At 39.3% G+C, this 27,564-nt stretch overlaps 1 protein-coding gene across 1 annotated transcript in view; it reads left to right on the top strand.

The window, feature by feature from the left end:
* Window positions 1-5,902: 5,902 nt before the first annotated feature.
* The window catches only part of LOC148873247 (putative E3 ubiquitin-protein ligase ARI8), a 30,864-nt gene continuing 9,202 nt past the window's right edge, over window positions 5,903-27,564 (top strand). The window contains exons 1-10 of the mRNA XM_088963528.1: window positions 5,903-6,506; window positions 7,481-7,605; window positions 8,167-8,275; window positions 8,391-8,481; window positions 15,110-15,282; window positions 15,399-15,503; window positions 15,600-15,688; window positions 17,817-17,924; window positions 19,176-19,266; window positions 19,384-19,473. Coding sequence (XP_088819654.1) covers window positions 6,351-6,506; window positions 7,481-7,605; window positions 8,167-8,275; window positions 8,391-8,481; window positions 15,110-15,282; window positions 15,399-15,503; window positions 15,600-15,688; window positions 17,817-17,924; window positions 19,176-19,266; window positions 19,384-19,473 — 1,137 coding nt within the window. The 5' untranslated portion in view covers window positions 5,903-6,350. The remainder of the gene's footprint in view (window positions 6,507-7,480; window positions 7,606-8,166; window positions 8,276-8,390; window positions 8,482-15,109; window positions 15,283-15,398; window positions 15,504-15,599; window positions 15,689-17,816; window positions 17,925-19,175; window positions 19,267-19,383; window positions 19,474-27,564) is intronic.

A 27,564-nucleotide genomic window follows, 5' to 3' on the forward strand; every position in this document is an offset into this window, starting at 1 on the left:
ATTTGGGGTTGTCCGGCACATGTTAAAAAACGAGTGTGAATAAATTGGAATCCAAGACCAGTCGTTGCCTATTCATAGGCTACCCCAAAGGCTTTGTGGGTTATTTATTGTATGACCCAGGATAACAGAATGCGTTCTATAGTTGAAATGCCAGTTCTTGGAATATGATTACAACCTGAACAATCATCGTCGAACCTAGAAGATCTTGATGATGAGAACTTAGGGGTAGTGGGAATTGTCCCAGAAGCTCCAGTAAATGACCAACCTAGAAGATCTACCCGGATTTTCAAACTTCCAGTTCATTTTGGTTAAGACCAAGAAAGTTATTTGGTGGAAGCCACGACCAGTGAGGAGGATCCAATGACTTATACGGAAGCTATGTTGGACATAGATTCCTTAAAATTGGTAGATGCCATGAGAGCTAAGTTGGACTCAATGGAGACTAATGGAGTCTAGACTCTGGTAGATCCGACCCCTATGGTAAAAGGAATTGGTTGCAAATGGATCTATAAGAGGAAGAAGAGCCCTGATGGTAAGGTTGATACCTACGAGGCTCGTCTTGTGGTAAAAGAGTACACTTAGAAAGAAGGATTCGATTATGAAGAAATCTTTTCGTCGGTGGCCATGCTTAAATACATTAGGATCCTGTTAGCTGTAGCAGCGTACCATGATTACGAGATTTGGCAAATGAATGTCAAAACCGCGTTCCTAAATGGAGATCTTAGTGAAAATATCTATATGCAGTAACTGTAAAGTTTCATAGCTGCGGGTCAGGAACACATGGTGTGCAAATTAAATCGATCCATATATGGACTCAAGCAAGCTTATAGGAGTTGGAACATCCGATTTGACTCTAATGTCAAAAAGTTTGACTTTGAGCAAAATCCGAATGAGCCTTATGTTTACAGGAAATCCAGTGGGGATAATGTTACGTTCTTGGTTCTGTATGTAGATGACATTCTACTCATTGGGAATGATGTAAGAATGTTAACTACGGTGAAAGTTTGGCTTTCGCAGCAATTGTCTATGAAAGATCTTGGAGAATCCTCCTATATACTAGGTCTTTAACTCTATAGAGATAGATTGAAGAGGATAATAGGATTATCCCAAGGGCATGTCTCCCAAGACTCTCGAGGAGATTGAGGGCATGAAAGACGTTCCCTGTGCCTCAGTCGTAGGGAGCATCATGTATGCCATGCTGTGCACTCATCCTAACATTGCTCAGGCAATGAGTGTGGTAAGCAGATTTCAGGCCAACCCTGGGCAAGAGCATTGGACTGTTGTGAAAAACATACTTAAATACCTTCAAAATACAAAAGAGTTTTCTCTGTTATTCAATGGTAGCTCACTACAGATCCAGGGGTATACTGATGATGACTTCCAGTCAGATCCAGATGATAGAAAGTCTACATTTGGGTATGTTTTCACGATAGGATCGTGTGTTGTTTGTTGAAAAAGCAGCAAACAGGGGTCCACGACAGATTCTACAACTGAAGCCGAATACATTGCCGCAAGTGAACCTGCCAAAGAATCCGTATGGATGAAGAAGTTAATTCATTAATTGGGAGTAATTCCATCCAGCGTATCACCCATTCCACTGTTGTGTGACAACATTGGAGCTATTGCTCAGGCTAAGGAGCCACGAGTCCACTCGAAATCGAAACACATCTAGAGAAAGTACCATGTACTGCGGGAGATAGTTGGAAGAGGGGATGTCCTGATTTAGAAGGTAGCATCAGCGGAGAATGTAACAGACCCATTGACTAAGCCACTGTCACAGAAAGTGTTTGGGAAACACGTGGAAAGTATGAGACTCCTGTGTAATACCCTTAAACTAGACACATATGAGACTTGTGTTAGTTTACAATATTCACAGCCATTGGATAGATCTGGGGAGATTTATCCTACCAAGGCTAACACTGATGTGCCGCCAAGTTGGTTGGGTGGCTTGTCTCAGCTGGTAGGGTGAAACCTAAGGTACATATAGTGTGGGTTTTTTTTAAACCCTGAACCGGACCAGAATTCCAGTATTGCACTGGACCTTGGAGATAGATGGGCAAAACTGGAATATTACACCTAACCAGATATGCCAATCAGTGAGATCCTTAGAGGGGGTCAAAACTTGAGAATGTTGGGACAGTTCGAGAATTCATTTGATTGGGTGATTATATTGACAGAATCAACCCCTTTGTTGGACAATGTGAATGATCGGGGATGCTCGCTCTCTGATGGAAACCAAAACTGATAGCAGTCATTGAAAATTGTTTTGCAAATACAATTTGGATTAGGAAACTCCTAATGGGATTAGGAAATGCTGCCTTTAAGGCTATAAATAGAGGAGCAGGGCGAACCTCCAGTTCACCCTTCAGTCTACTGATTCAAGAGAGAAGATAGCATAGAGTTTGACTGCCTCTTTCTTTTGCTCTTGCTCTCTCCTGCTCCTGCCGCCATACCAGTTCGATCTCCACCGGTGGGGGCGATCAAGAGTGGGTTCTTGATATCATCTTCTGGCAGTAAAGATGATATGAAGTCGTGCTCACTAGCCCTCCATCAGATTCTTGCTGAAGAACCATCCTACTGATTCTGTTTCGTCCAGCACCGTGTCATTTTCGGTGGAAGCAGTTTTCGGATCTTTCCTTGGGCGTGAACACCTTCATTGGACATTACTATTATTTTGTATCAGGTATAACCCTCCACTCCATTTTGGTTTCAGTTCTGTTTTGGTTCAGTTTCTAGATTGATCATTGAAAATGCAATTTTCTAAAATAGGGAATGTGATTCCCACGTGGGAGAGAGAGAAATTTTTGAAAATTTGCCCTACCTTCCTACAAGGTTCGGTCATCTATATGATGGATCTCTCATCCCTTCAGTGGGAAAGATAGGGTATCATAAGAGTTTTGATCAATCAAAATACACCAATGAATTTTGATAAATAACACTTGATTGACTACCACATTTATGATACGAGTTGATTAGTAAAACAAATTTTAGAATTGGTGCGTGAATGGTCCAACCATTAGGGGGCGGGTGGGCAGTGCTCATCGCGCAGGGCGTACTGTGCAATATTTGTTGTGTCATGTGTGCAGTGTATGATATGTCGCGTGCGTTGAACAACTGATTGTTGAAAATGCTCTCTTTATTTTTGTAGATTCACTGATAGTACATTCTCAGAATCCCAATATTCTAACTCATCGGTACAGGCCTTCTGTCTAGGTCTTCTAGTTTACGGGTACCAGGTTCGAGCACTTTGGTGACTTGTAAGGTCTTTCCCACTTCGGTCTGAGCTTTCCTTCTCTTGGTGTGAGGTTTGGACACCTCGGAAGTCATCCTCTGTGAAGGTGATTGGGTCCTCCCGCCTTTTTCTGCTTGCTTTCGTCAATCTTGAGCAACCGCACTGCTGAGATCACGACGATGACCCCGATTGGAGGAGCCTGGGCTGGAGGTTTGGGCGCTAGGCGCTGGTCTTCATTTGCCTTTTCGTCCTTGTTGTTGATGAACCCACCACGGTCCTTGCACCTGACTAGGCCCTCGATGTGGTGGCACAAATCATAACAGTTGTCAATAACGTGGTCGTGGTCTCGGTGGAACTTGTAGTACTCATCCCAGTTTCTCTTGTTGCTATGTCACTTCATCTTCCTGGGCCATCTGACATAATTGCAGTCACGAATATGCATTAGAATTTCAGACTGCGGTGTGTTCAATGGCGTGAAATTTCGGTAGGTCGGCTATGGTGACCTCAATCTTCTATCTGACTAGTAATCTTTTCTTTTGATGTCCTTCTTCGCCCTTTCAACCTTGTGGTCGTCTGGATCTCTCCTCTTCCTATCGAGCTACTCCTCATTCCTCTGATGCGCTTGCACTTCTTCAACGTTGAAGTATTTTTTGGGTGTGGTTCATCAACGCAGCTATAGTCTGAGAAGGGTATTTGGAGATTGAAAAGTTGAATGGCGAGGGGCGCAGACCGTGCTAAATGGATGTGACGGCCATCGACTAGTTTAATGGCCGAACTTATAAGACTTCGGTGTTGAACCTAGTGAGGTATTATCTGAGGGACTCTCCCTTCCTCTGCCGCACTTGCATGAAACTTGCCGAAGTTTTCTAGTGCTTCTTACTGGTCGTGAATTGTGCCAGGAACTAGTTCTCGAGCTGTTCCCAAGAGGGGATAGAGCGTGGGGGAAGGGAGGAGTACCAAGTCAAAGCTACTCCTTTAAGAGTCGCCATGAACGCTTTGCACATCAAGCCCTTGGATGAGCTTTGCAACATCATATGGGCTTTGAAGGTTTCGATGTGGTCACTATGGTCCATGGATCCGTCCTACCTCTCAAACTGCAACGCTCGCCATCTGGCTGGGGTGAGCACGTCCACAATTTCCTGTGTGAAGGGCGGCTCAATCATGGGAGGGGTTGTGCTCCTTCCAGCTTGGCTACGCTCCAACTCGGTTAGGCATTGTCGGAGTTCTTTGATTTCTGTATCCATGTTGTCTCGGGGCGCAACAGGTGTGTCCCTTTTTTCTTGTGTTGGGCGATCTTTGACCGAACTGGATTCGGTGACGGAGATTGGTTGTTGTGACATCCATTCACTAAGCCTTTTCGTTCGTTGGAATTCAGGCAGATTGGTGTGTTCGGCTGCGGTTGTCACATTCACGTGACCGGACCGAGGAGCACGATCTTCTTGAAATTTGTTTTTCTTGGTCGGACCGCGTCCTATCCTTGTTCGACCGACACTTTTGGGGGTCCTTAGGGCAAGGTTCGGCCTAAAAATGCATCGAGCTGGAGGGGGGACGGTCTAAGGCTGTGCTGTAGACCCCAACGACTACATCATCGCCAAGATATGGTCGACCTTTTCTTGCATTGCTTGGAACTAGGCGGGGTCGACCGCGACTTGTTGCTGAGATTGATGAGTTTTGTAGTGCAGAGCACTGCGGTGAGAGTGGGATCCCTAAGACCTGTTGAGCGTTCAGATGTGTTCCTTGGCATTGTTCTTGATTGCACGGTAAGAAGAGAACCTTGGAAATGCTTTTGTGTGTTTCCCATAGATGGTGCCAATCTGATGCTGTTCGATCCGAGGTGGTTCTTGAACCGAGATCGCAGTCAGATAATCCTACCAACTGGGCGGAGCTGAGGTGGAAGGATGAAGCCGCACTTCAAGATCTGAAATCAAGAAAACAATCAGAGGCCCGATGCATTATCCCCGGGTAGGTACTCCGACGCTCAAGTTAGTCGAGAAAGGTGGTCAGTCGGGCCGAGCAGTTAGAGAATGGTGCTGGTTCGAGCAAAGTAACAATATAGAAGTTAAAGGTTCTATCCCTTACCTTGAGTGGGAGGTACTTTTTTATAGCCGAAGATTCGTGTCCTGATTGGATGAGACTTTTGGGGTTGTCGAGATGAGGTTGCCTGTCGAAGTTCTCAGGATAAGTCATAATCTCGAGTGGAGTTGTCATCATCCATACGTTGATCTCTTGTACTGGTCGCAGTTATCCACATGACATAGTGCTAACGTGGCCAAAGAGATAAGATGGGCCGTGGAAGTGACGTGGCGCTAACATGGTTGAATAGATAAAATGACCATGAACGTGACACGTAGCGTCTGGGCCAGCTCAACCATAACCCGAATACATTCCTTACACTTTTCCTTACAAATCTCATCCATATCTAATAATTATTTAATTAGAATAAGCATTTTTGTTTTTCGTTTTTATAAAATCTCTCTCTCTTTTCGAGAAATTTTGCATAAAGCTTCTTCATGGTAGGTCAATGGTAAGGGCAAAAGTTTTTCTAAAAATTAAAAGTTTCTCGTGATATGACGTGTGAAGGGAATGTGACGGACAAATGACAGAAGGGTAGTATAAGTCATAATGCTGAAAGTTCAGGTGTATTCAGGGACAATCAACTCTTAAAAAAATAAAGAAGAATGTATTTTAAGTTACACTATTTGATCGACTTAAAGTGGACTTAGAACTCAAAAGTTGGCTCAAATAGTACCTTTCTTCTAAATTATATATTTTATAAAGTATAAACCTATGGATGCTTGTCTGTTGGGCGAAGAGCGCAAACCAAACCAGAACCGTGGAAACCAAAGCCACACCCCATTTCATTGATTGGTATCCGTTTGTTCTCGCTCCAAAATCCATTTTGTTTCGAAATCTTCAATTCCTTTCGAAATTGATCGTATTGGCAGTTGTTGGACCGGTTCTCTTCGTTTCTGGACTCAAAATTCGTCCGATTTTGCGCGTTTTCTGTGCCCTAATTCGCAGTTGTTGAGTTGTGTATTTTGGTCCAACGACAGGTCGGTGTGCACCTTGAAGAATTTTAGGGTTTTGGGGGTTTTGAGTTTCTGGTTTGGTGGGCTGAATGGATTCGGAAGACGATATGCACGACGCGAACGATGTGGAATCCCTCGATGATTTCTACAGTGGTGAGACGGCGATGGCGAGTGACGATGATGATGGGGATTACGATTTTAATGATACGGATGATTCGGATGACACCACATCGCATCGGCAGCAGGTGAATTCCGGTCGATGGGGCCAAAAATTTGAAAGTTTTAAAGGGCTGAGCATTTGATGAGAAGTGATTTTCGGTTTTGTTGGAGTTTGTTCTGGTTTTGGAATTTTTGTTGATCGTAGTGTTTTGATGCTATTTTGGCTCTGCTATATCAGTGTTTGATTTTTTTTTTGTCCAGATAGCTTTTGTGTTTATACTGGGATTAGTGGATTATGCTGACAGTCTGTTAATTCTCCACCCATATCATGTAATGTATGAATGATTTATTGAATTTTACTCTAATATGTAAAAAACCCAGATTCAATATCCATACAAACATGTGTTTTTTTAACCTAATTGGCGATATCCAATCAATTTATGATTAATCTTTCCTAGGTTATTCCGATCTTGTGTTGCTTTATAGAAATCGTCAGCTCCTGCTTTTGTTTTTGTCATCTCTGTATCACTATATGATGTTTTTGAACTTGTTTGTTTATTTTCCCTTCTAGTACATATTGGTAGTAAGGGCCCTTTGCATCTTTAATACAATCTCTTCTGATCATTTTTAATGATATAAATGGAAAACTTAAATAATGCATAAAAGCCTACGTCATGTGAGGTCATGTGAGGTACTAAGTGGCTTATTTAGAAAGCCTAACTGTCTAAGCATTGCAAGAACTTTTGTTTGTGTTTAGTGGGTTCTAGCAAATTCCTGTAAACAAGTGGATTCTCCATCATCTTTAAAATGTTTCAATGGAAACTTGTTAATAAAAAACAAAAAGAAAACAAAAATGCTTCTATGGAAATTTCATGGGCATTTTCTTTAAATGTTTAATTGTGCGTACATATCAGCTATTATGAAGTTCCCTTATGGGGTGTAGCACACATGGTTGTTTTTATTGGTTATTATCTGTTAAATGGGGGGATGTTTTAAACACCTTGCCATGGATGTTTTTTATTGCCTTTTATGTTAACATGTTGGGCTTTCTGTATTTCAGCAAAACTATACTATTTTGAATGAGGATGATATACATCAGCGTCAGGAGGAAGATATATCAGTAATATCTACTGTGCTTTCTATACCAAAAGTTTCAGCTAGCATTCTGCTCCGTCACTATAACTGGTAATTGCCTGTTTTTATTTTTCTACCTCCAATCAACTTCGACTCCAAACAATCATTTTGTGATGCAACAGTGTGACAAATATTTATGGATGTGTCAATTTGGAAAAAAATAAAAATGTAGGCTCTTTGTTCAGATTTTTTAATTAGTGTCACACGGTTTAGTTCTTGCTAGTGTTGTGTAAAAAAGATTGGAATTAGAAATAGTTGGTCTATGTAGAAAGTTTATTAGTATAATAATTGAAAACATGAGATACATCCTAAATTGAACGTTTTTCTTTTTGACAGTTCGTCCATGTCTATCATGTGAGCACATCAAAGTGTTGATGATGAAATGTTTTTGTTAGTTAGGTGGCTGATTCATAATCCTTCTCAGTCATTTGAGTTCTTGTCTTGTTAAGGTTGGCATTGATTCTTGCTCATATATCATTTTTGAATGCTTGATAACCATGTGTGTCCAAGGAGAATGGAGAACATTCTATATGCTACTGACCTAGTCTTCCTAAGTTCGTTGATATCCTTTTATCATCATATTCTGAGGAACTATGCTTTTGGATTGTTCAGGAGTGTCAGCAAAGTGCATGATGCATGGTTTGCAGATGAGGAAATAGTACGAAAGGCAGTTGGCTTGCTGGAGAAACCAGTGGTTCACATTCCTAAAAATGTTAGAGAAGTAAGCATCCTGCATTGTTATAGAGCAAATTATTATTTAATACTTGGACTGAAAGCTTGATTGCACAGTAAAGCCTTGAGGATGTTACTAATTATAGCATGGGTGACAATGGCAGCTGACTTGTGGAATCTGTTTTGAGATGTATCCTCGTGATAGGATGCATGCTGCTGCTTGTGGTCATCCATTTTGTAGCACATGTTGGACAGGTTTGTCATATTTGTGATTTGGCTGAATTTATTGTAGCACATGTTGGACAGGTTTATTACACTGTAGTTTGGCTTAACTTAGAATTTTCTGACAAGATTATTAGTTATAATCTTCTGGCTTCTACTCTAAAGATAAATGACTGTATTCTGTTATTCTGGTTCTTTGGTAGTTTCATAGGGTTCAAACTTCAAAGAAAAGGGGAGAGGTCTTGATCTGGAGTCTCCATTGATTTGCTTCTTTCATTTTCCTTGTCTTGTCTCCTATCTTCTCTTGTACTCCTGGCCTTTTGACCCTTATAACCCATATTACATTTGCATTATTAAACAAAAGGAGGGCTAATGCAAATCTTTTGTGTGCTGATGGAGCATATACTTTTCAAAATCTTTATTTGTTGTTTATTCTCTTAAGGAGAATGCTCATATCTCTTAAGTAGGAGAAAAAACATCAAGGGAGATCTTTTGGTGATACTTGGTGTTCGGTTGAACCCTATTTATCCTTTTTGTCTTTTGTGCTTATGAAGTTCCCAGATCCTGCTTCCAGGCAGAGTTATATCACTTGAAGTTGAAGATATTGGGTTTCAGTAGTTATTATTGCATCTTGTCAGTTGAAATTGTTGTATCAATTAAAGGTCTTCTGCATTTGAGTTCACTTGTCATCAATATGTCTTGGTTGTATCATTGAAGATTCAATGTGTTATGGGGAATAAATTGGTTGGAAATCCCAAGCTTCTTCAAAAGAGATCTACTTTTTGTTTGCGGGGCATCCATTCCCCATCGGGGACGGGGAATTCCCGAATTTTCCCCGCTCCAAGGCAACTACTTAAAAATTATCTATTTTATGAACAATTTATACATAGGATATTAGGAATTTAGGGGTATTTTAGGAATTGAATTATAATACTTTAGGGGTAATTCAAAAATAAAATTATGGGATCCGAGGATTTTAAGAATTTAGAGAAAACTTAGAGATATTTTAAATATCAGTATTAAACCTAGAGATGTTTTACTAATTTACCTTCGGGATTGGGGCGGGTTCGGGGAATTATATATAAAACCCGTCCTCGCCCTGTCTTTGGTTTGGGAAAAATATTTTCCCCGTCCCCGCTCTGTCCCTGTTTAGGGTTGGGGAAAACCTGCCCCGTTCGTGGCGGGGTGGGGCCCTGGTTTTACGGGGAAATTGCCATCCCTAATTCTGTCTTGATTGCAAATGAGCTTATTGACTCGAGATTAAGGGAGGGTTCCTTGGGACTGGTTGTAAAGCTGGATATAGAAAAAGCATATGACCATGTAAATTGGAGGTGTCTGGATCAGGTTCTGGAGAGAATGGATTTTGGTCAGAAATGGAGAAATTGGATAAAAGTTTGTGTTTCTTCTCCCAAATTCTCGGTGTTGATTAATGGACGGTCAGTAGGGTTTTTTGATAGTACGAGGGGTCTTAGACAGGGGGATCCACCATCTCTACTGCTCTTTTTATCTGTATATCAGAAATCCTGACTCAATTCTCTTTAAAGGCAGCAGAAATGGCTTGTGGGATGGTTTTGCAATTGCTTCGATGCAGAAAAAATTAATTTATTGCAGTTTGCTGATGACACTCTCTGTTTCCTTGATGCCTCTTTTGACCAGGTGGATGTTCTACTTGATATTCCTTGTTCGTTTGAAGTTGTTTCAGGCCTAAAAGTTATTCTTCATAAAAGTAAGATAACCCCATTGAGCCTTGTTCCTAATCTGGATTCTTTTTCTAGATTGATGGCCTGCCAGGTGGATTACTTGCCAGGTAAGTACCTTGGCCTCCCACTAGGTGCCAAATGTTATTCTTCTGCTTTATGGGATCTAGTAATTGACAGAGTGGGGAAAATTTGGCATCCTGGAAGGCAAAATATCTGTCTATAGGAGGGAGAGTGGTCCTTATCAATAGTACCCTTGCCAACCTTCCTACTTACTTCATGTCCATGTTTCCTATGCATCCAAAATTACAAAGAAGGTTTGAGAAGATGCAGAGAGATTTTCTCTGGAGAGGGTGGGAAGAAGAGAATAAGATGCACCTTGTGAATTGGGATCAAGTTTGTCTTCCTAAGGCAGATGGTGGATTAGGTCTTAGAAGATTAAAGGTGGTCAATTTGGCTTTATTGAGTAAATGGTGTTGGAGATTTGCAGCAGAAAGATCCTCTTGGTGGAGGACTTTAATTGCAACAAAATTTGGTGTGGATTGGGGTAATTGGAAATCTCAGGATCCATACACGACATGGGCTTGTTCGGTTTGGAAAGGGATTCTAAAATCTTTTCCTGTGATGTATGAGGGAGTGAGACTAAAAGTGGGAAGTGGAAATAGGCTGAAATTCTGGAAAAAGATCCCTGGTGCATGGACAGACCTTTAGTTGAGGCGTTTCCCCTTCTGTTTCAATGTGCAGTTCATCAAGAAATTTTAGTGGCAGAGTCTTATGTGATTTCTAACAACTCAGTGATCTGGAACCCTCAGTTCAGAAGTGATTTATTTGATTGGGAAATAGAAGGTGTGATGCAATTTCTGCAGATTTTACAGGAGCAGACGATAGACATTGCAGGTGAAGATGAATGGAGTTGGTCCTGGAGTAAGGATGGCTGCTTCTCAGTCAAATCCCTTACCTTGAAGCTTAGTAGTACGGGTATTACTGAGTTCCCCTACCAGCAAGTATGGAAGTCCTCTGCTCCCTCAAAGTCTGTATGCCTTGTTTGGACTATGGTGCTGAACAAATGTCTCTCAAGACTCAACCTAGACAGAAGGGGTTGTGTGCCTTGTTGCCTGAGTCTACCGACCATCTGTGCTTACATTGTCCTATCTCCTCAAAAGTCTGGTACCATTTCATTGGAGCGGCTGGTCTTAATTGGGTTATGCCAAAGTCAATTAAAGATCTGTTGCTTTGCTGGAACCTCCAAGGTTTGAAGAAAGGTAGTTTAATTTGGAGAACTATTCCTGCGGCAGTGGTGTGGGTAATTTGGTCTGAAAGGAATAGAAGAATCTTCAGCAACAAAGCTAAGAGCATGGAGGAGATAGTACAGCAGGCGATCAGCAAGCTGATTTCTTGGGTGGTTGTTACACCTGATTTTAAAGAGCTAAATGTTCCTGTATTAGTTAAGTCTACTTCGATTTGGGATCTGTAACTTGTCCTGAAAACTGAGCAGCTACTTGTGGCTTGCTCTTTTGTTGTACTGAGTTTTCTGATTCAATAAAATTATTACTTTACCTTCAAAAAGAAAAACTTTGGGCTTTTTGACCGAAATGCGACTCGACCCTCTCGACTATCTTGTCACTTTCATCTCTCTCAACTCTCTTCCACGGTAAGTCCATTCCTCTTTTCAAAGAAACCCTAACTAGTTTGTCATAGAACCAACTTTCGATTCCACTCCCAAATATGGCATCTTAAAACCCTTTTATTCCTTGTTTTTTTGCATTTGTTGTGTGAAACCCCCATGCTCATGTTTTCTATCATGTTCTATGAAATCCCTATTTGAATGTTTATGTTGTGTTCTATTAAACCCCCATCCTTTCGTATTATAGGGTGTTTTATTATATTAAACCCCCATTCGTATGTATAACGTTATGTGTTAAAACACCAATTTGATTGTATCTTAACACCCCCTCCATTTGGCTGTAGTCTACACTTTCTCATACAGAAACAATATCCCTATTATGTTTTAAACCAATGTTTTTAACCCATCGGTGAGCTAAACGGTCGAACCGTTTGAACTGTCGTCTGGCCACATTTTTGGTTCCGGTTTCACTAAAACCCATCTTTTAATGAAAAACTGTTAACCAAGTCAGCAAATCGTTGACCCGGACGACCCTGCTAGCGGGTGACGGTTGGGTCTAAAATTTTTGAAAATGCCAGTCATGTCCTAACCCTTTGCTCGACCCCAACCCTATTTTCCTTCTCCTTTTACTTTTTTCAATTTAGGGTTTTGTTGAGAAGAATCAAAAGAGGAATTTCTGTCTTTTAGAATTAGAGAACAGAGATCCTACCATTGTTGAATGAGAGGTTTAGTGTTAGCAACTATAGTGGTTATCTCTGGAGATCTGCAATCAGATCTGGAGTTTTTGCCTTTCAGAAGAAGAGAACAGAGATCCCACCATCGTTAAATGAGAGATTTAGCGCCGGCAACTACGGTGATTATCTCCAGCGACCTGCAATCAGATCTGGAGTTTCTGTTTTTCAGAAGAAGAGAACAGAGATTCCACCATCGTTGAATGAGAGATTTAGTGCCAGCAACTACAATGATTATCTCCGGCGACCTGCAATCGGATCTGGAGTTTTGGATGATTTACATTCAATATTTTAGCCTCTTTGTTGGACAAGTTTTCATTTCATTTTTGTTTTTTTTTTTTAAATTTTCTAATACTCAAAACTCTCAAATTCTAATTCTAATATATAGTGCGATACTGCGATTTACATCCAAACAGCAGCCTTTTCATTCTATTCTATATTGTTTTTCTAATTTTTCTGTTATCCCTTAGTGATTTAATCATTTAACGGATGCAAGCCTGCAAGTCGGCAACCCTTTTGGTTTTTGGATGATTGGAGCTTCAAGTTTGAAGTTTGAAGTGGGAAAACTTTTATTTTTCAGAAATTCTGTTATCTCTTATTTTCTCATGTCTGAATTCTGTTATGATTTTTTGAGAATGATATTTTTTTTGAAAATGATATTCCTGATACATTTCGTATCTCTGCCTCTTGATTCGCCCCTACAGTGGGTCTTTTGGGGCTTGACCTGGTTCAGGGGGTAGATGGGCCTTAAACTGACTCCTCTGAACCAGTTTGAAAAAAAAAAACTAAAAAAGAAATAAATGCGAGCCTTGGTACATGCTGATATGGCCCAACTGGCATATCGGCCTGTATTGAAATTTTGAACCTTGTTCTTGCAGCTTAAGGATGGTTTAGTGGGGGGCAGGGCCTACGAATAGATACAAGAGGATTTTTAAGAGAAGTGGGAGGAAGCCAATGGTGCTGAAGTCTGAGTCGAATTGTGGGGATGCTCAAGTTTCATTTGTAGCCCATCCCAAGTTTGGGACTCTCGTCTTAGAAGGGGAAAGAAGGGGGGAGGGGGTGAATCCTGGAACGAAAGGTCAGGAGTTGTCCTCAAGAGATGAGGGGTTGAGGCAAGGGAGTGTGCCAATTAAAGATCTTGTTAACAGGGATGTGGAGGTGGGCAGGGGTCTTGTGCTGCTTTTCTGGGGAGGAAGGAGTTTGCCAGAAAAGTCTTTGAGGAGTTTCAGAAGAAGAGGTGGGAAGAGAGGTCTAAGGCCATAGTAGGTCGAGGAGGAGAAATTTGGAACAAGGATGACATGGGTCAGGAGGAAGCCTTTGAAGAGGAGGATCAGGGTGACCATTTGGGGGCCCCTTTGTTTCTTTTTCGGTTAAGTCTTGTGACTCTTGTTTTTGGGTTTGAACGGCGTTTGAGTGTTTGCTTTGTGGTCACTTACTTTAAACTTTATGTCATCAGTCTTTGGAGTATTTGGTCTTGTTGTTCGCTTGGTGCTCTTCGATTTTGAGTCTGTTTTCTCTTGGGTGATATCTTATCACCTTTCCCCTTGTATTTTCTGTGTTTTTTCAATGAAATCTTTATATTATCTTTCCAAAAAAAAGAATGCTAATGGACTATTTCATCTATTATTTCTTTGGTGTATTGAATGTGAAAGGATGATCATCTTATGTTTAATAGACTGTTTCATCTATTATTTCTTTGATGGACTGGATGGGAAAGGATGATCTTATGATTAATGGACTGTTTCATCTATTATTTCTTTGATGGACATTTCATTAAGGAAAATGAGAGATTTGTACAAAGGGAGGGGCGAGGTAAAACTCTCTTAGCACACCTCTTGACCCATTGTAAACTCACTATCTTATCGCCAAGCATTTAAAGATTCCTTTTTCATTCAAGTATGAAGTAACTCCACATGCTACTCTCCTCCTTTTTCAGCCAGTCTATTACCAATTTAGAGTCTCCCTAAATAATCAAACTTCTTATGTTGAATTCCTTTGCCTTTTTGACACCTTCCAAGAAAACTATCACTTTAGCTCAGAGAGAATCTCCTTCCCAATTGGGTTAGAAAACATAGCAATAATCTCGCCCTCCTGATTCCTAAAGACCCCTCCAATGCCCGAAGGGTGCGGTTTCCTTCACTGTTGCCATCAAAATTAAGCTTTATGAAACCAGACCCTGGAATAGACCACAATGGATGAGGAAAATTCTTGTTAGGAGCTGAACAAGCCACTTCCTTCCAATTGTAATTAGCTTTCTACTTTGGACTTTAAAAAGTTAAAAAGCCAAAGCTTACCCAAATGATGTCTAATTAAAATATCACTGATTCATGATATTTTTAATTGACTTTTAATATCTGATTTTTTTTATCCTCCTACTTTTCTATTTCTCTCCCTTTTCTTTTTTTTTTCCCTATTTTTGCTATGCTGGTAAAGTTTCCTGTTATTTGATCTCTCTCTCTCTCTCATTGGTTCTTCTAATTGATCTTTTTTTTTTTTTTCATTTGAACTGAAGAATTGAAGAATCTATATTTATCAAAAAAAAAAAAGAAAAAGAATTGAAGAATCTATTAATACTTTCAGCAAATTACAATAATCTTCTTTTTGCACAGGTTATATTAGCACCTCAATTAATGATGGTCCTGGATGTTTGATGTTGCGATGTCCTGATCCATCTTGTGGTGCTGCTGTTGGTCAAGATATGATCAACATTTTGGCACCTAATGAAGATAAGGAGAAATATTCCCGTTACCTACTTAGATCTTATATTGAAGACAATAGAAAGGTATATCTGGGGGTTGAATTACAACATACATCATTTAACAAATTCTTATTCTGCAAGTGCTATTACAATTTCTATTCATGGTTGTTTAATTTTTTTCTTTATTTTGGTGTTTGTAGACCAAATGGTGTCCTGCACCAGGCTGTGATTATGCTGTAGATTTTGTTGTTGGTAGTGGGAGTTACGATGTTATGTGCAAATGTTCATATGGCTTTTGTTGGAATGTAAGTACCCTTTGGTAGTTAGAAACATTCATTTGCTTTTTTTTCTTCAGTTCTTTTCACATGATAAACTAGTATCTTTTGAATCTGAACGTGCAGTGTACTGAGGAAGCTCACCGTCCAGTGGGCTGTGGCACTGTAGCCAAGTGGATTCTGAAGAATAGTGCTGAATCTGAAAATATGAATTGGTAAATTAATATATAGCCCTCCTTATAAGTAAACTTGACTCCCATAATTAAATTAAATCTTGAGGCCAACTCGGCTTCAGATTAGAACTAATATTCTTTAATATTTACACACTAATTATTTTTAAAGGAATTTCCTCTGCTTCATTAGATATTAGAATGTCTTCTAATTTATTTATATCAATGTTTTAAAACGTGGAGGTGTGATGCGAGGCGTTCCACTGCCTAGAGGCGTGAGGCGTTCAGAATGCAAGAGGCGCAAGCCTCCCGAACACAAGGAGGTGTAAGCCTCCTTAAGAGAGGAGAGGGGGGGTTCTCAATTTTTTTTCTTATTTTTAATAAAAATCTTTTATATTAAGAAGAACAAAGATGCATAGCATTAGTTGAAAGGGGGGTCTTTTCAAAGCGGATCCAAAGGGGCAGGGGGCAAACTACTTTCTTTCCCATTATCTTTTCTTCCTCCCCTTTTCTTTTCTTTTCTTTCCTTTTCTCTTTCTTTTCTTCTCATTCTTTTTCATTTCATTCTCTTTCTTTTCCTTTCCCTTCCTTTCCTTTTTTTTTGTTTTTTTTTTTGTCTTTTTATATAAGATGTACATGAGGCATACGCCTCTAGCATGCCTCATGGAAAAAGTGCATGAGGTGTACCGTGTACGCCTCTTGCACTTGAGGCGTAAGCCTCAAAGGTGTTAGTGCCTCTGGCATACGCCTCAAGGCATTTTGGGAGTGCCTTGCCTGGAGGCGCGCCTCCAGGCGTATGCCTCCCACGCCTTTTAAAACATTAGGTAGAACACTACCGAAAAGGCCATTCCCGTGTTCTTCCCAATCAAGGATACTAGAAATTTGTCTAATTTGGAGCATATAGGGTTTGCCTGGAAGTTTGACCATCTGACCCTGAATTATCCCAAAGGCATTTCTTTCAGCACAAAAGCTTCTATGAAATCATTAAATCTTCTCATGCTGGTAGTCACCCTCTGTCTTATACTCTTTGACTCACTGGCAAATCTAATTACATTGAAATTTCCTCCTAGACATCAAATTCTCTCCCAAGCCCCCCCTTACATCTGCAAGTTCTTCCCAGTTCCCACACCAAGTCTCTCCCTATATGAGTTCTTCCTACCAAGGTTGCTTTCCCTATAGATGATCGTGAACCCACACAAATCCATCTTGGGCATTTTTCAACTTAACAGATATTTTGAAATTCCAATCAGTTCTTCCATGCATTGTACTGTTTTCTCCTTCCATACAGTTAATAAACTTAATATACCACCTGAGGCACCCCAGGATGGGGCAAAGCTCCAGCTAATGTTCCTCTCACTCTAAACACTTATTATCCATCTCTTGTCATCCTCCTGGCAATTGGATTCTTGGACCAACAATATATCCTGTTTTCCCTTTTTGAAAACATCCTTAATTGCCCTTCTTGTAGCACTTCCTAGATCCCTGACATTCCAACTAATAATATTAATGACAATCTTTCTATTACAACCCCAACCTCTACCAATCTACAACCCTCCTTTCCTTCTCTCTCCCCTAGCACTGAACTTCCTATCCCCTTCAACATCATTAATGAGTCTCTCCACTTCATTCATTTTTCTCTTTGTTTTCACTCTCACCCCTTTACCTTTCCCAGCGTAGGATTTAAGTGCCTTTGGATTTTCCATCTTAAAGCCCATTCTTACAGCTAGCCCATCAATATATGTTTTTTATTGCAAGTTGCAACAATGGTCAAGGAAGATTATTAATGATGATAAAACCCTACCTTCCATATTATTGATAGTTGCATGGATAAACAGCACAGGGATGGCAACACATAAAATACAACTTACAGAAACAAGTGAGATTCAGAAAACAGATAATTCCTGCTTCATAAGAGAATTTTCTTTTACCATAACTTTTTTACTTACAAAAAATTATGTATCTTTTTTTCCTATTGATAAAATGTTCATCTTTTCTCCTGCTTCCTAATGTGTCTGCTGTTATATCAAAATCCTGTCCTAGTGGTGCATATCATTGCTAATACTGCCCTTTTCCGCTTAGTTAAAACCACAAAAAACAATTTGTGTTTGTGTCTGTTTATTTCTCTATATTTCTGCTTAATACTAACATATTTTGTTCATTTGGTGATGTCCAGGATATTAGCTAACTCCAAGCCTTGCCCTAAATGCAAGCGTCCTATTGAGAAGAATCAAGGTTGTATGCATATCACATGCACACCTCCTTGTAAATTTGAGTTCTGCTGGTAAGATTTTTATCTTTATGTTGTAATTTGTAAATAATGAAGTAGTGTTGAAAACTGAGGGCCTTCAGGCATTGGGGGTAGACCAAGGAACGGGGAAGGGAATTCTGTTGCTCTTTTTTCAGGACCAATTGGTATAGGTGTCTCCCTTCGGGCTGAGATCTTGGCAGTCTTAGAAGGAGTACAAAGAGCTAAAGGGCTAAGCATTTGAAAATTGATCATAGAAGGAGACTTTAAAGTGTTGGTGGGCAGACTGAAGGAAGAAATGAATGGACTTTACAGTAATGAAAAGTAGAGATTCAATTGACTAACAAAGGACATTGGTATAACACTTATATGGGTTAAATTAAGAGGTTCAAATGGCTAACAAAGGAAATTGATATAAAACTTATATGGGTTAAAAGGGGTGAATAGGGTTTCTTTATTTTGGGTTCACTTGTAACGTAATCTGGAATTTTTGGACAGCATTCTTTTTCAGATGGGAGAGTTAAGAGCTTATCTCCCCTAACAAGTCTTAATCTTTATTAATGAAAAGTTATTTGTTATTGATCAAAAAATAATTGTAAACAATTAGCTAATTGTACTCAAGTCAAGGTAACCCTGATTTGTCTGGTATCCGAGGGGTTCTAAAAGATAAGGATAGCAATATATTTGCTTTGTTTTCGGGACCTATGGGAAGAGGCACCTCTAACAGGGCTGAAATAATGGCAGTATTACAAGGGGTTCAACTAGCTAGTCAACTTGGTGTAGAAAATCTAATAATTGAAGGTTTAAGGTGGTTATTGGATGGTTGTTGTCTCTGGACGCAGTTGCATGGGTTTTAAGTGATATTATAAAGAAAGTCAGTTGGCTAACAAGATCCATGAATGTGAGATGCTAATTGGTGAGAAGATCGATTGGCAAACAGTATAGCTGACTCACTTCCCAAACAAGGGTTAACTGGGATACATTGTTGTGGGCTGTAATGTAATAGACTTTTTTCTCTGTTTCTTGTTGTCTGTTTTTAGCCTTATTTTAGAGTAAGGCTGCACATTGTGCTTTACTCTGGGATGCTTGTAACAGTTGTCTCTTTTTGGTTATTAATTTATTAAATATTTTTCAATTATAAAAAAAAGTAAATAATGAATAGATTGTACATGGAATACTCTTCCATGGTACATTATATCTTCTGTTATATACTTTTTTATGCAGAGAATATGTTGTTACAAGAGAAATGATGTTTATTTTGTTAATGCATGATATAAATGTTTGCAGGCTGTGCCTCGGTGCATGGTCAGATCATGGTGAGAGGACAGGTGGTTTCTATGCATGTAATCGGTATGAGACGGCAAAGCAAGAGGGAGTGGTATGCTACATGTTTATGCCATTCTGTTACAATCCAAGCAATATTTTCTCTATGCTTCTGAGTTTAATTTGAATCTCTAGTTGAGGATCAAAGTAACTTCTCTTTTGTTGTTTATAGTATGATGAAACTGAAAAAAGAAGAGAGATGGCTAAGAATTCCTTGGAGAGATACACTCATTATTATGAAAGATGGGCAACCAATCAGTCGGTATGTTCAGCTAAACTAAGCCATTTCTTTCTCACTTGGTGCAAAATTGTTTCTTGCAGTGTTTTAAAATCACAAGGGGCAATTTGCTCCTGAGGCACAAGGTGAGACACATACCTTTTTGAAGCAAGGCACAAAAATACAAGAAAATGCCAAAAATGTCAGAAATTCAAAAAAATATTAAACATAATATTATTAAAAAATATAAACTTAAAATTTAAAATAAATGTTTTAAAAAACCTATTATCTAAAATTAAAATACATAAACGTAACGTGTAAAGCATATTTAAATGAAAATTTAAAAATAAAATAAAACATATAAAGCATTTGAAGCATGTAAAACCCACAATCTCTTTGTTTCCTCAATTATATGAATTCAAGTAGCTAATGTGATGTAAAACATATTGCATTCTTGATTCTACTAGTTGCCTTTGTACCGCGCCCCTCTAGGCAAGCCCAAACAAGTCCATGTTAGGGTCTTAAATTCTTATTTCTCACATAAGAAATAATGATTTGATAACTTTAATTGCCTTTTAAGAAGATATTGTATAAATCATTTTTTTTTTTGAGAAATAAGAATTTAAGACCTTAACATGGATTCGTTTGGGCATGCCTTAAGGGCTGTGGTTGGGGGTCTGGTGGTGGAGCCCTTGGCCCAGCCATTAGGCTCGAAAAAAATCCAAGAATGTAGAATTTAAAAAAGGCGCACGCCTGGTCTGAGGCCCACCAGGCGTGCGCCATTTGAAAGGGGTGTGCCTAGGACCTGGACATACCCTAAAATGTGCCTCACTTGTGCGCCTAGGCGCGTCTGAGGCACACCTTTTAAATCACTGCAAGCATGTAAAACCCACAATCTCTTTTTTTCCTCAGTTGCATTGCTTCTAGTAGCTAATGTGAATCATGTGATGTTGAGCATATTGCATTCTTGATTCTATGAGCTGCGTTGTTACCAAGCCCTTCAAGTAACTATGGTCTGGCCCCCGGCCTAGCCACTAGGTTGAAAAAAGCAAAAAAGTGTAAAGTTTTAAAAAGGCGCATGCCTGGGCTGAACCTTTGGAAAGTGCTGCGTCTAGGACCTAGGTGAGGTACCTACTCTAAAATGCACCTCGCCTGTGCGCCTACCTTTTAAATCGCTGATTTCTTCTATTTTATTTAATGCTTCAGAAAGTATAAATACGTAGTATGGCCTTATATGGAAAGGTTTTAAAAAAATGTAGAAGCAAAAAGTAAGAATTTGAATTGTGCACAAGGAGAGTCCAAAACAAAGATGAGGGCTAGGGTAACTTAAAACTACTTCTATACAGAAAGCCATCAGAGGACCAGTGCTATAGATCAACTCATTATATTTTCTTGGGTATTGGCTTGATATTTAACATTGATTTCTTTATAACTTATCTTTCATGCTTTTTTCACTCATGTTTAGCATCGTTGAATTGCAATCTTGTTAAAAGTAGAGTTAAAATTATTATTTTTCTTCCTGGAATGCCTGTGCCTTTTTCCCATTAGAGGTTCCTCTAATTAAGAGCACAAGTATCTCTATGGCTAAGGAACCTTTTGTTCTTTGCTTGCTCTAATCTTGAACTCTCCTTGGACATTGAACTTGAACTTGCTGTACAGCATACCTTTTGTGGGAAGCCTCTTATATATTCTGCTTTTATAGCCTTCATTTATGCCTGCAACTATGGACTTAGTAGATTTTAATGCTAATTTGATGCACCCAAATGTGTAAGGGATCTGGTTTTGCTTGGAATTATATATATTTTTATTTTCATTGTTTAGAATTATATCTTTGTTAATAGGAAGACATTTAAAAATGTAATCAATCTGATGAAAGTTACATATTTAAACCAAAATCAACTGCTAGTTGTAGTGCGACTTCAGATTTTAACATCTTAACAAAAACAGAAAATAATGGTGGCCAAAGCTATAAATGAAAGTATGGTGGAGGTGTATTGGGAGCTGCAGATACTCGAGTTTTATGGTTTAATCATATGGAAAGTTATTGCAAAAGTATATGATCATATTAGAAAGTTAGTTGCTCAATGTGAAGATACTTTTTTTTTTGTAGTGATAGCTGGTATGGGATAGATTAATGTGAAGATCTTCTATGTTTTTGTGGGTTAGACATGTCATGAGATGCTACTACGCTATTAATGTGGATGGTAAGATTGTATAGGGTAGCTTTTTAAACGGTTGGGATATGGGATGCTTAAATTACAACTTCGTAGAACTCATAATTTGTGAAATCTGTTTTTCCTTCAAGGGCTCAGATGGGATAAACAGTTGGGTTTCCAACATTTAGAAGTGGAGGGGGATTCAAAATTGGTCCCAGGGTGGATAATTTGGGCGCTTGCCCCCTTAGCATATAAAGGAAATAATGAACTTGACAAGGGAGCTAGGAGCACAATTTAACTGGGTTAGGAGGCCAGCAAACTGATTGGCTGATGTTTTAGCAAAGCAAGGGGTTATTAGGGAGACTTTATTTTGGGCACACTTGTAAATTGATTATGTTATGAGGGTCACCTTTTTGGAAGGTGGCACTTGTAATTCTATAATTATGAGAATTAATGAAAGTTACCATTTCCTATAGAAAAGCCATTTGGATGGTCCGCAGCCACTAAGATGGAAAGGAGGTAAGATCACTAACACCATTATGAACAGCTTGTTTAGATGGGTATGGTGATTGGCATATGCTCATACACATTGCTTTTTTTTATGAATAACATAAATTTCATTGAAAAGAAAATAATATATACAAACTTTACATTCTAATTTACAAAGAATGGTCCCTCACCCTCTCATATATATTACAACGAAGCCCAAAATTTGTTCTCTCTGAGCAGCCCCTTGCTTAGCTCAGTGATTTAAAAGGCACATTTTAGGGTAGGCGCCTTGCCCAGGTCCTAGGCACAGCCCATTCAAAAGGCGCACGCCTGGTGCGCCTTGCGCCTTAGTCCAGGCGTGCGCCTGGTGTGCCTTGCTCCTTGCCTCGAGGGGCATGGCACTAAGGCGGCTCGTAGAATTAGGAATGTAATATGTCACATTAGCTACTTGATGCAATTGAGAGAAAAAGAGATTGTGGGTTTTATATGCTTGAAAATGATTTATATGTTTGATTTAATTTTTAAATTCTCATTTGAATATGCTTTACATATTATGTTTATGTATTTCAATTTTAGATAATAGGTTTTTTAAAACATTTATTTAAAAACTTAAGTTTATATTTTTATTAGTATTATGTTTTATAATTTTTTGTTTTTTTTTGATTTTTTTTTAAATTGTGTGCCTTGCCTCAAAAAGTCGTGCGCCTCGCCTTGCGCCTCAGGTGCAAAATGGCCCTTGTGCCTTTTTTGTGTCTTTTGCTTTTAAAACACTGGCTTAGCTAGAGTGTCAGCCATAGAGTTGGCTGATCTTGGAGCCCACTGCACATAAACAGTCATATTCCTTGTCATCCATCTAATCCTCCTAACTTTGTTTCTATAAGTCGACAGAACCTCCTCATTATTTAACAGCCATGCTATTACCATCTTTGATCAGCTTCTATAAATAATTTCTGTATATCTCGTCCTCTTACTCTTCTAATCCCTTCTGTCACCACCATAACTTATGCCCTCACTGAGTTAACATTATGAATTGGCCCTGGAAACATTCCAACTACATTACATCATTCATCCCTGGGCTTTACACCTGATTGCCTTGGATTTCCCCTACCACTGCTGTCAAACTAAATCACGACGAGGTTTTTCTTTGAATCTCCTGCTATTTCTTCATGATTTAACAGCCACTCATGCACATATTTTTTTTAGCTAAAAGTGGATAGAAGATGGGATAGGAGTGTTTGGAGCTCTAGGGGTATAAGTTGGTCTTTAGCACCATCATGTAGGGCTTCAAATGGCTTTGTTACTTTGTGGAAAAATGATGTGGAGTGTGTGGAGTTAATAGAGATTTTTGGTGTCACTTAATTTACTTCTTGATCAATAACAGAGATTTCATTTAAAATTTAGGGAAAATAATGCAAGGAAGGGGAGCTAAACTATCTTAACTGTCCATAATTGTCACTAGACACACAAGATACAAAAAAACCACAATTGGGCCCAAAAAACCGAATTCCTATTCAACCTTTCCCTAGCTAAACCATCTGCAAAAGCATTCAAACTTCTCTTTACCCAAGTGCACCAAACTTTCATGTCCTTTGTCAGCCAGTTAAATATCCTCTTTTCATTGCTGTAGCTCCAGAGTCTTGAGTTGTCTTCATTTAACCAGCTCACTATAGTCTTGAAGTCACCTTCTATGATCAGTTTGTTTATATGCAAAGCTTTAGCCCTTTGAACCCCTTTCAAAGCTTCTAGTATTTCAGGCCTCAATGAGTTTCCCAATCCAATTGGGCCAGAGAACATAGCAATTACATTCCCTTTTTCATCCCTCACGACTCCCCCTATTCCAGAAGGCCCTGGATTACCCATGCTGCTGCCATAAAAATTCAGTTTGATACACCCAAGAGGTGGTGGATTCCAGTTTGCGCTAGAGACCTTCCTGGCTGAGTATGAATTTGCAATTTCCTTCCAGTTCCTACTCAGATCATCAACTGAAAATTCTGCAAACAGATCCAAGGTTTTCAGCCAATGAAATACTCTCATGTGAATCACTTTTACCACTACTTCCATACTTCTCTCCTGTTCTGAGAAAATCCTTGCTTTTCTTTCTTCCCAAATAGACCAACATACTGCAGCCCTAACGCATCTCCACAATCCTTGCCCTTTTCGTTGGCCGGTTAGAAGGTAAGGAATTAAACAAGCTTTGCACATTCATTGGAGAGTTCCACCTGCACCCAAACAAAGAAGTATGCCATTCCCAAATAAAGTTTGCAAATTGACAGGAAATTACTAAGTGATACCCAGACTCACCAATAACTTTGTAGAAAGGCCTCCTAACAAAAACTTCCCACCTTCTGAGGTATAGGTAGACACCACACTTCTTTAACAGGAAAAGACAAACAAAGAGGGACAACTGGCTGAATGAGGGCTTTGAAGAAGGAAACACAAGAAAAAGTACCAGATGGAGAGAGGGTCCAAATTCTTCTGTCTACAATCTACCTTTGTTGGCTCTAAGAAAACCCTATCAAGGATGGATAATAAGGATATGGTATTGTCCAATTCTGTGTCCCTGATGTCTCTTCTCAGACCCAAATTCCAACCAAACCCAGAGGTCGAGTGAGAAGGTGCAAGGAAGGAAGATACCAGTTCATTGTTAAAGGTAGAAATAGCAAATAGAGCTGGAAATTGGTCTTTTAAAGGATAATCCCCAACCCTAACTTGTTCCTAGAATTTAATGAGGTGGTTAGATTTCAAATCATACCTCATCTAGGGAGAAAATAGAGGCAAAACATCTTGGATTGCTTTCCAAGGAGAAGCCCTTGTAGTCCTTGCCAGAATACCAGAGTGCCATCCATTCTCTGTGATCCCATGAATACTACCCACTATCTTAACCCACAACTTTTCCTTGTCTAGTGAGAATCTCCACAACCATTTCCCTAAAAGTGTCAAATTTCTCTTCCTTATGTTCCCAATGCCTAGGCTTCCATCCTTCTTACTCCTACATACCACCTCCTACCCAACCCTATGGTACTTTTTCTCCCTTGGCTCTGAAAGGAAATCCCTCATTAATTTCTCTTAACTTGCTAGCCACTCCTGCTGAGACCTTGAAAACTGACAAAAAATAGACAAGTTAGCTCAGGCAGACCTAATTAGGGTGATTCTTTCTATAAGAGAGAGATAAATTTTCTTTCACGAGGCCAGTCTCTTCTCAAACCTCTCCACAATTAGATTTCAGTACCCTCCTCTCTGAGGATTATCTCCCAATGGCAAACAAAGGTAATTTAGAGGTCAGTTAGACACTGCACACCCCAAGATATCAACACACTAGAATCTCCCCTTCCCCCAAATTAACTCCTACTCAGTGTTTTAAAAGGCATGAGAGGTGTACGCTTGGAGGTGTGCCTCTAGGCGAGGCACTCCCAAAATGCCTTGAGGCATATGTCAGAGGTGTTGACACCTTTGAGGCGTACACCTCATGCGTTTTTTTTCATGGGGCATGCTAGAGGCGTACACCTCGTATAAAAAGATAAAAGAAGGAAAAAGAAAAAAAGGAAAATAAAAGAAAGAAAGAGAAGGAAAGGGAGGGAAAGAAAAGATCAGGGGAAAGAAAGTGGTCTGCCTTGGTCCCTTTGGCTGGGTGGCTTTGACCTCCAGACCCCACCCCACCTTCAATGCAGCCCTTTTTTTGTGTTAGGTTGACAAGACCCCCTTTCAACTAGTGTTGTGCATTTTTATTCTTCTTTATATAAAAGATTTTTATCAAAAATAAAGAAAAAAATGAGATCCCCCTTCCTCTTCCTCCTAACCCCCCTCTTCTTAAGGAGGCTTACGCCTCTTACATTCTGAACTATGCCTCATGCTTCCACATTTTAAAACATTGCACCTACCATACAGCTTTTCTCAAAATTTACTTTAAGATTTGACATTTGTTCAAAAAGCTGTGTAGTGAGTTTCAAATTCCTGATCTAATTGAGATTCCCATGGTGTCACTTAAACTTAAAAGCTTGGAATATGGATGCACATGGGTTTTTGACTAATATTTATGGACCTAATTTGTATGGGTAGAGGAGTGAGTATTGGGAGGAGCTTTTTGCAAATAGAGGCTTTTGTGATGGTCCTTGGTGCGTGGGTGAAGACTTTAATGTCATTAGGTATTTTCATTTATAAAAAAAGTCCTTAGGTATTTTTCATTTATCAAAAAAGTCATTAGGTATTCTCATGAAACTATGGATCCCACTAGCAAGTAACCACTGTATGAGGCATTTTAATAGTTCATCGATTCATGTGTGCTCAAGGAGCTTTCTCTATTGTATGCTAGTTACACATGGTCCAATTATGAAACCAACCCAACCTGTTCAAAATTGGTTAGATTTTTTTTTCTCTTTAGTTTGGGAATCTCATTGGGTAGGATTAAGCCCTATGTAGGGTAACTTTAGACCATTGCCCAATTAGGTTAGTTAGGAAGTAGTTGTGGGAGGTCTTTCACCCTTTAGATTTTAGTATGTGGCTAACTCACCTTGAGTTTGTGCATAAAGTAGAAGAGTGGTGGAAGAGCTGGTTTGGTTTAAATGGAAAGCAGTAAAATTTCACAAGAGGGTAAAATGGTTGAAATCCAAAATAAAGGAGTGGATTAGGGATTACTTTGGGAAGGTAGAGGAGAAAAAGGAAAATATAACTGTTCAAATTGAAGAATTCGATAGGAAGGAAGCCCAAGAACAGTGAGGATGAAAAATTTCATAGGTAGAAGTTGAAGGAGCTAGATGCAACCCTATTTGGAGAAGAGGTGTGTTGGAGACAAAAATCAAGACATAAGTTATTGATAAAAAAATCAAGACATAGGTGGATTAAAGAGGGTGATGGCAATACAAAGTTTTTTAATGCAATAGCCAATAGAAGAAGGAAAAAGAATTTTATATCCAAATCGATAAAAGACTGGTAAGAGATCACAAATCAGGAGAAAATTGCAAAGATATTTGTTGACCGTTTTAAAATCAAAAGACCTGAGACTGATAGGGTCGAGGTACTTGGTTTAGATTGGCTTTCTTTGGATGGGACTTTTCTTGAATAGTTGGGAAGGAAATTTGATGTTGAAGAGATAAAAAATGTTGTTTTTTCAATGGACAGGGGATGCCGCAGGGCTAGAATAAACTAAGAAAAGAGAGGAGAGAAGTATAGGGAGATAGGAGAAAGAGGAAAAGAAAGAAACCCCAAGGAATCACTCCATGGGGCCTAGAATCACTCTAGGGTTTGTAGATATCACACCATATAACAAACTTGCAAAAAAAAAAAAACCTTCATTAGCTTCGAATGGAAGAGAATACATCTATTTATAGAGTAACTTGTGTCGCCTGGAATACTGTTCATTATAATTACAAGATGTACTGCCCATCTTGTGGATCAAGAAACTCAATATCCTTGTACCTACTAATGCAAACTGAAAATCAAAAGGTAAATCCTATTAAACTAGAAGAACAAGGTAACATGGGCCAAGCCGACATGG

Source organism: Nelumbo lutea, chromosome 1 (assembly GCF_056320005.1).
Source record: "Nelumbo lutea isolate HS-2025 chromosome 1, American lotus-T2T, whole genome shotgun sequence".
NCBI lineage: Eukaryota > Viridiplantae > Streptophyta > Magnoliopsida > Proteales > Nelumbonaceae > Nelumbo > Nelumbo lutea.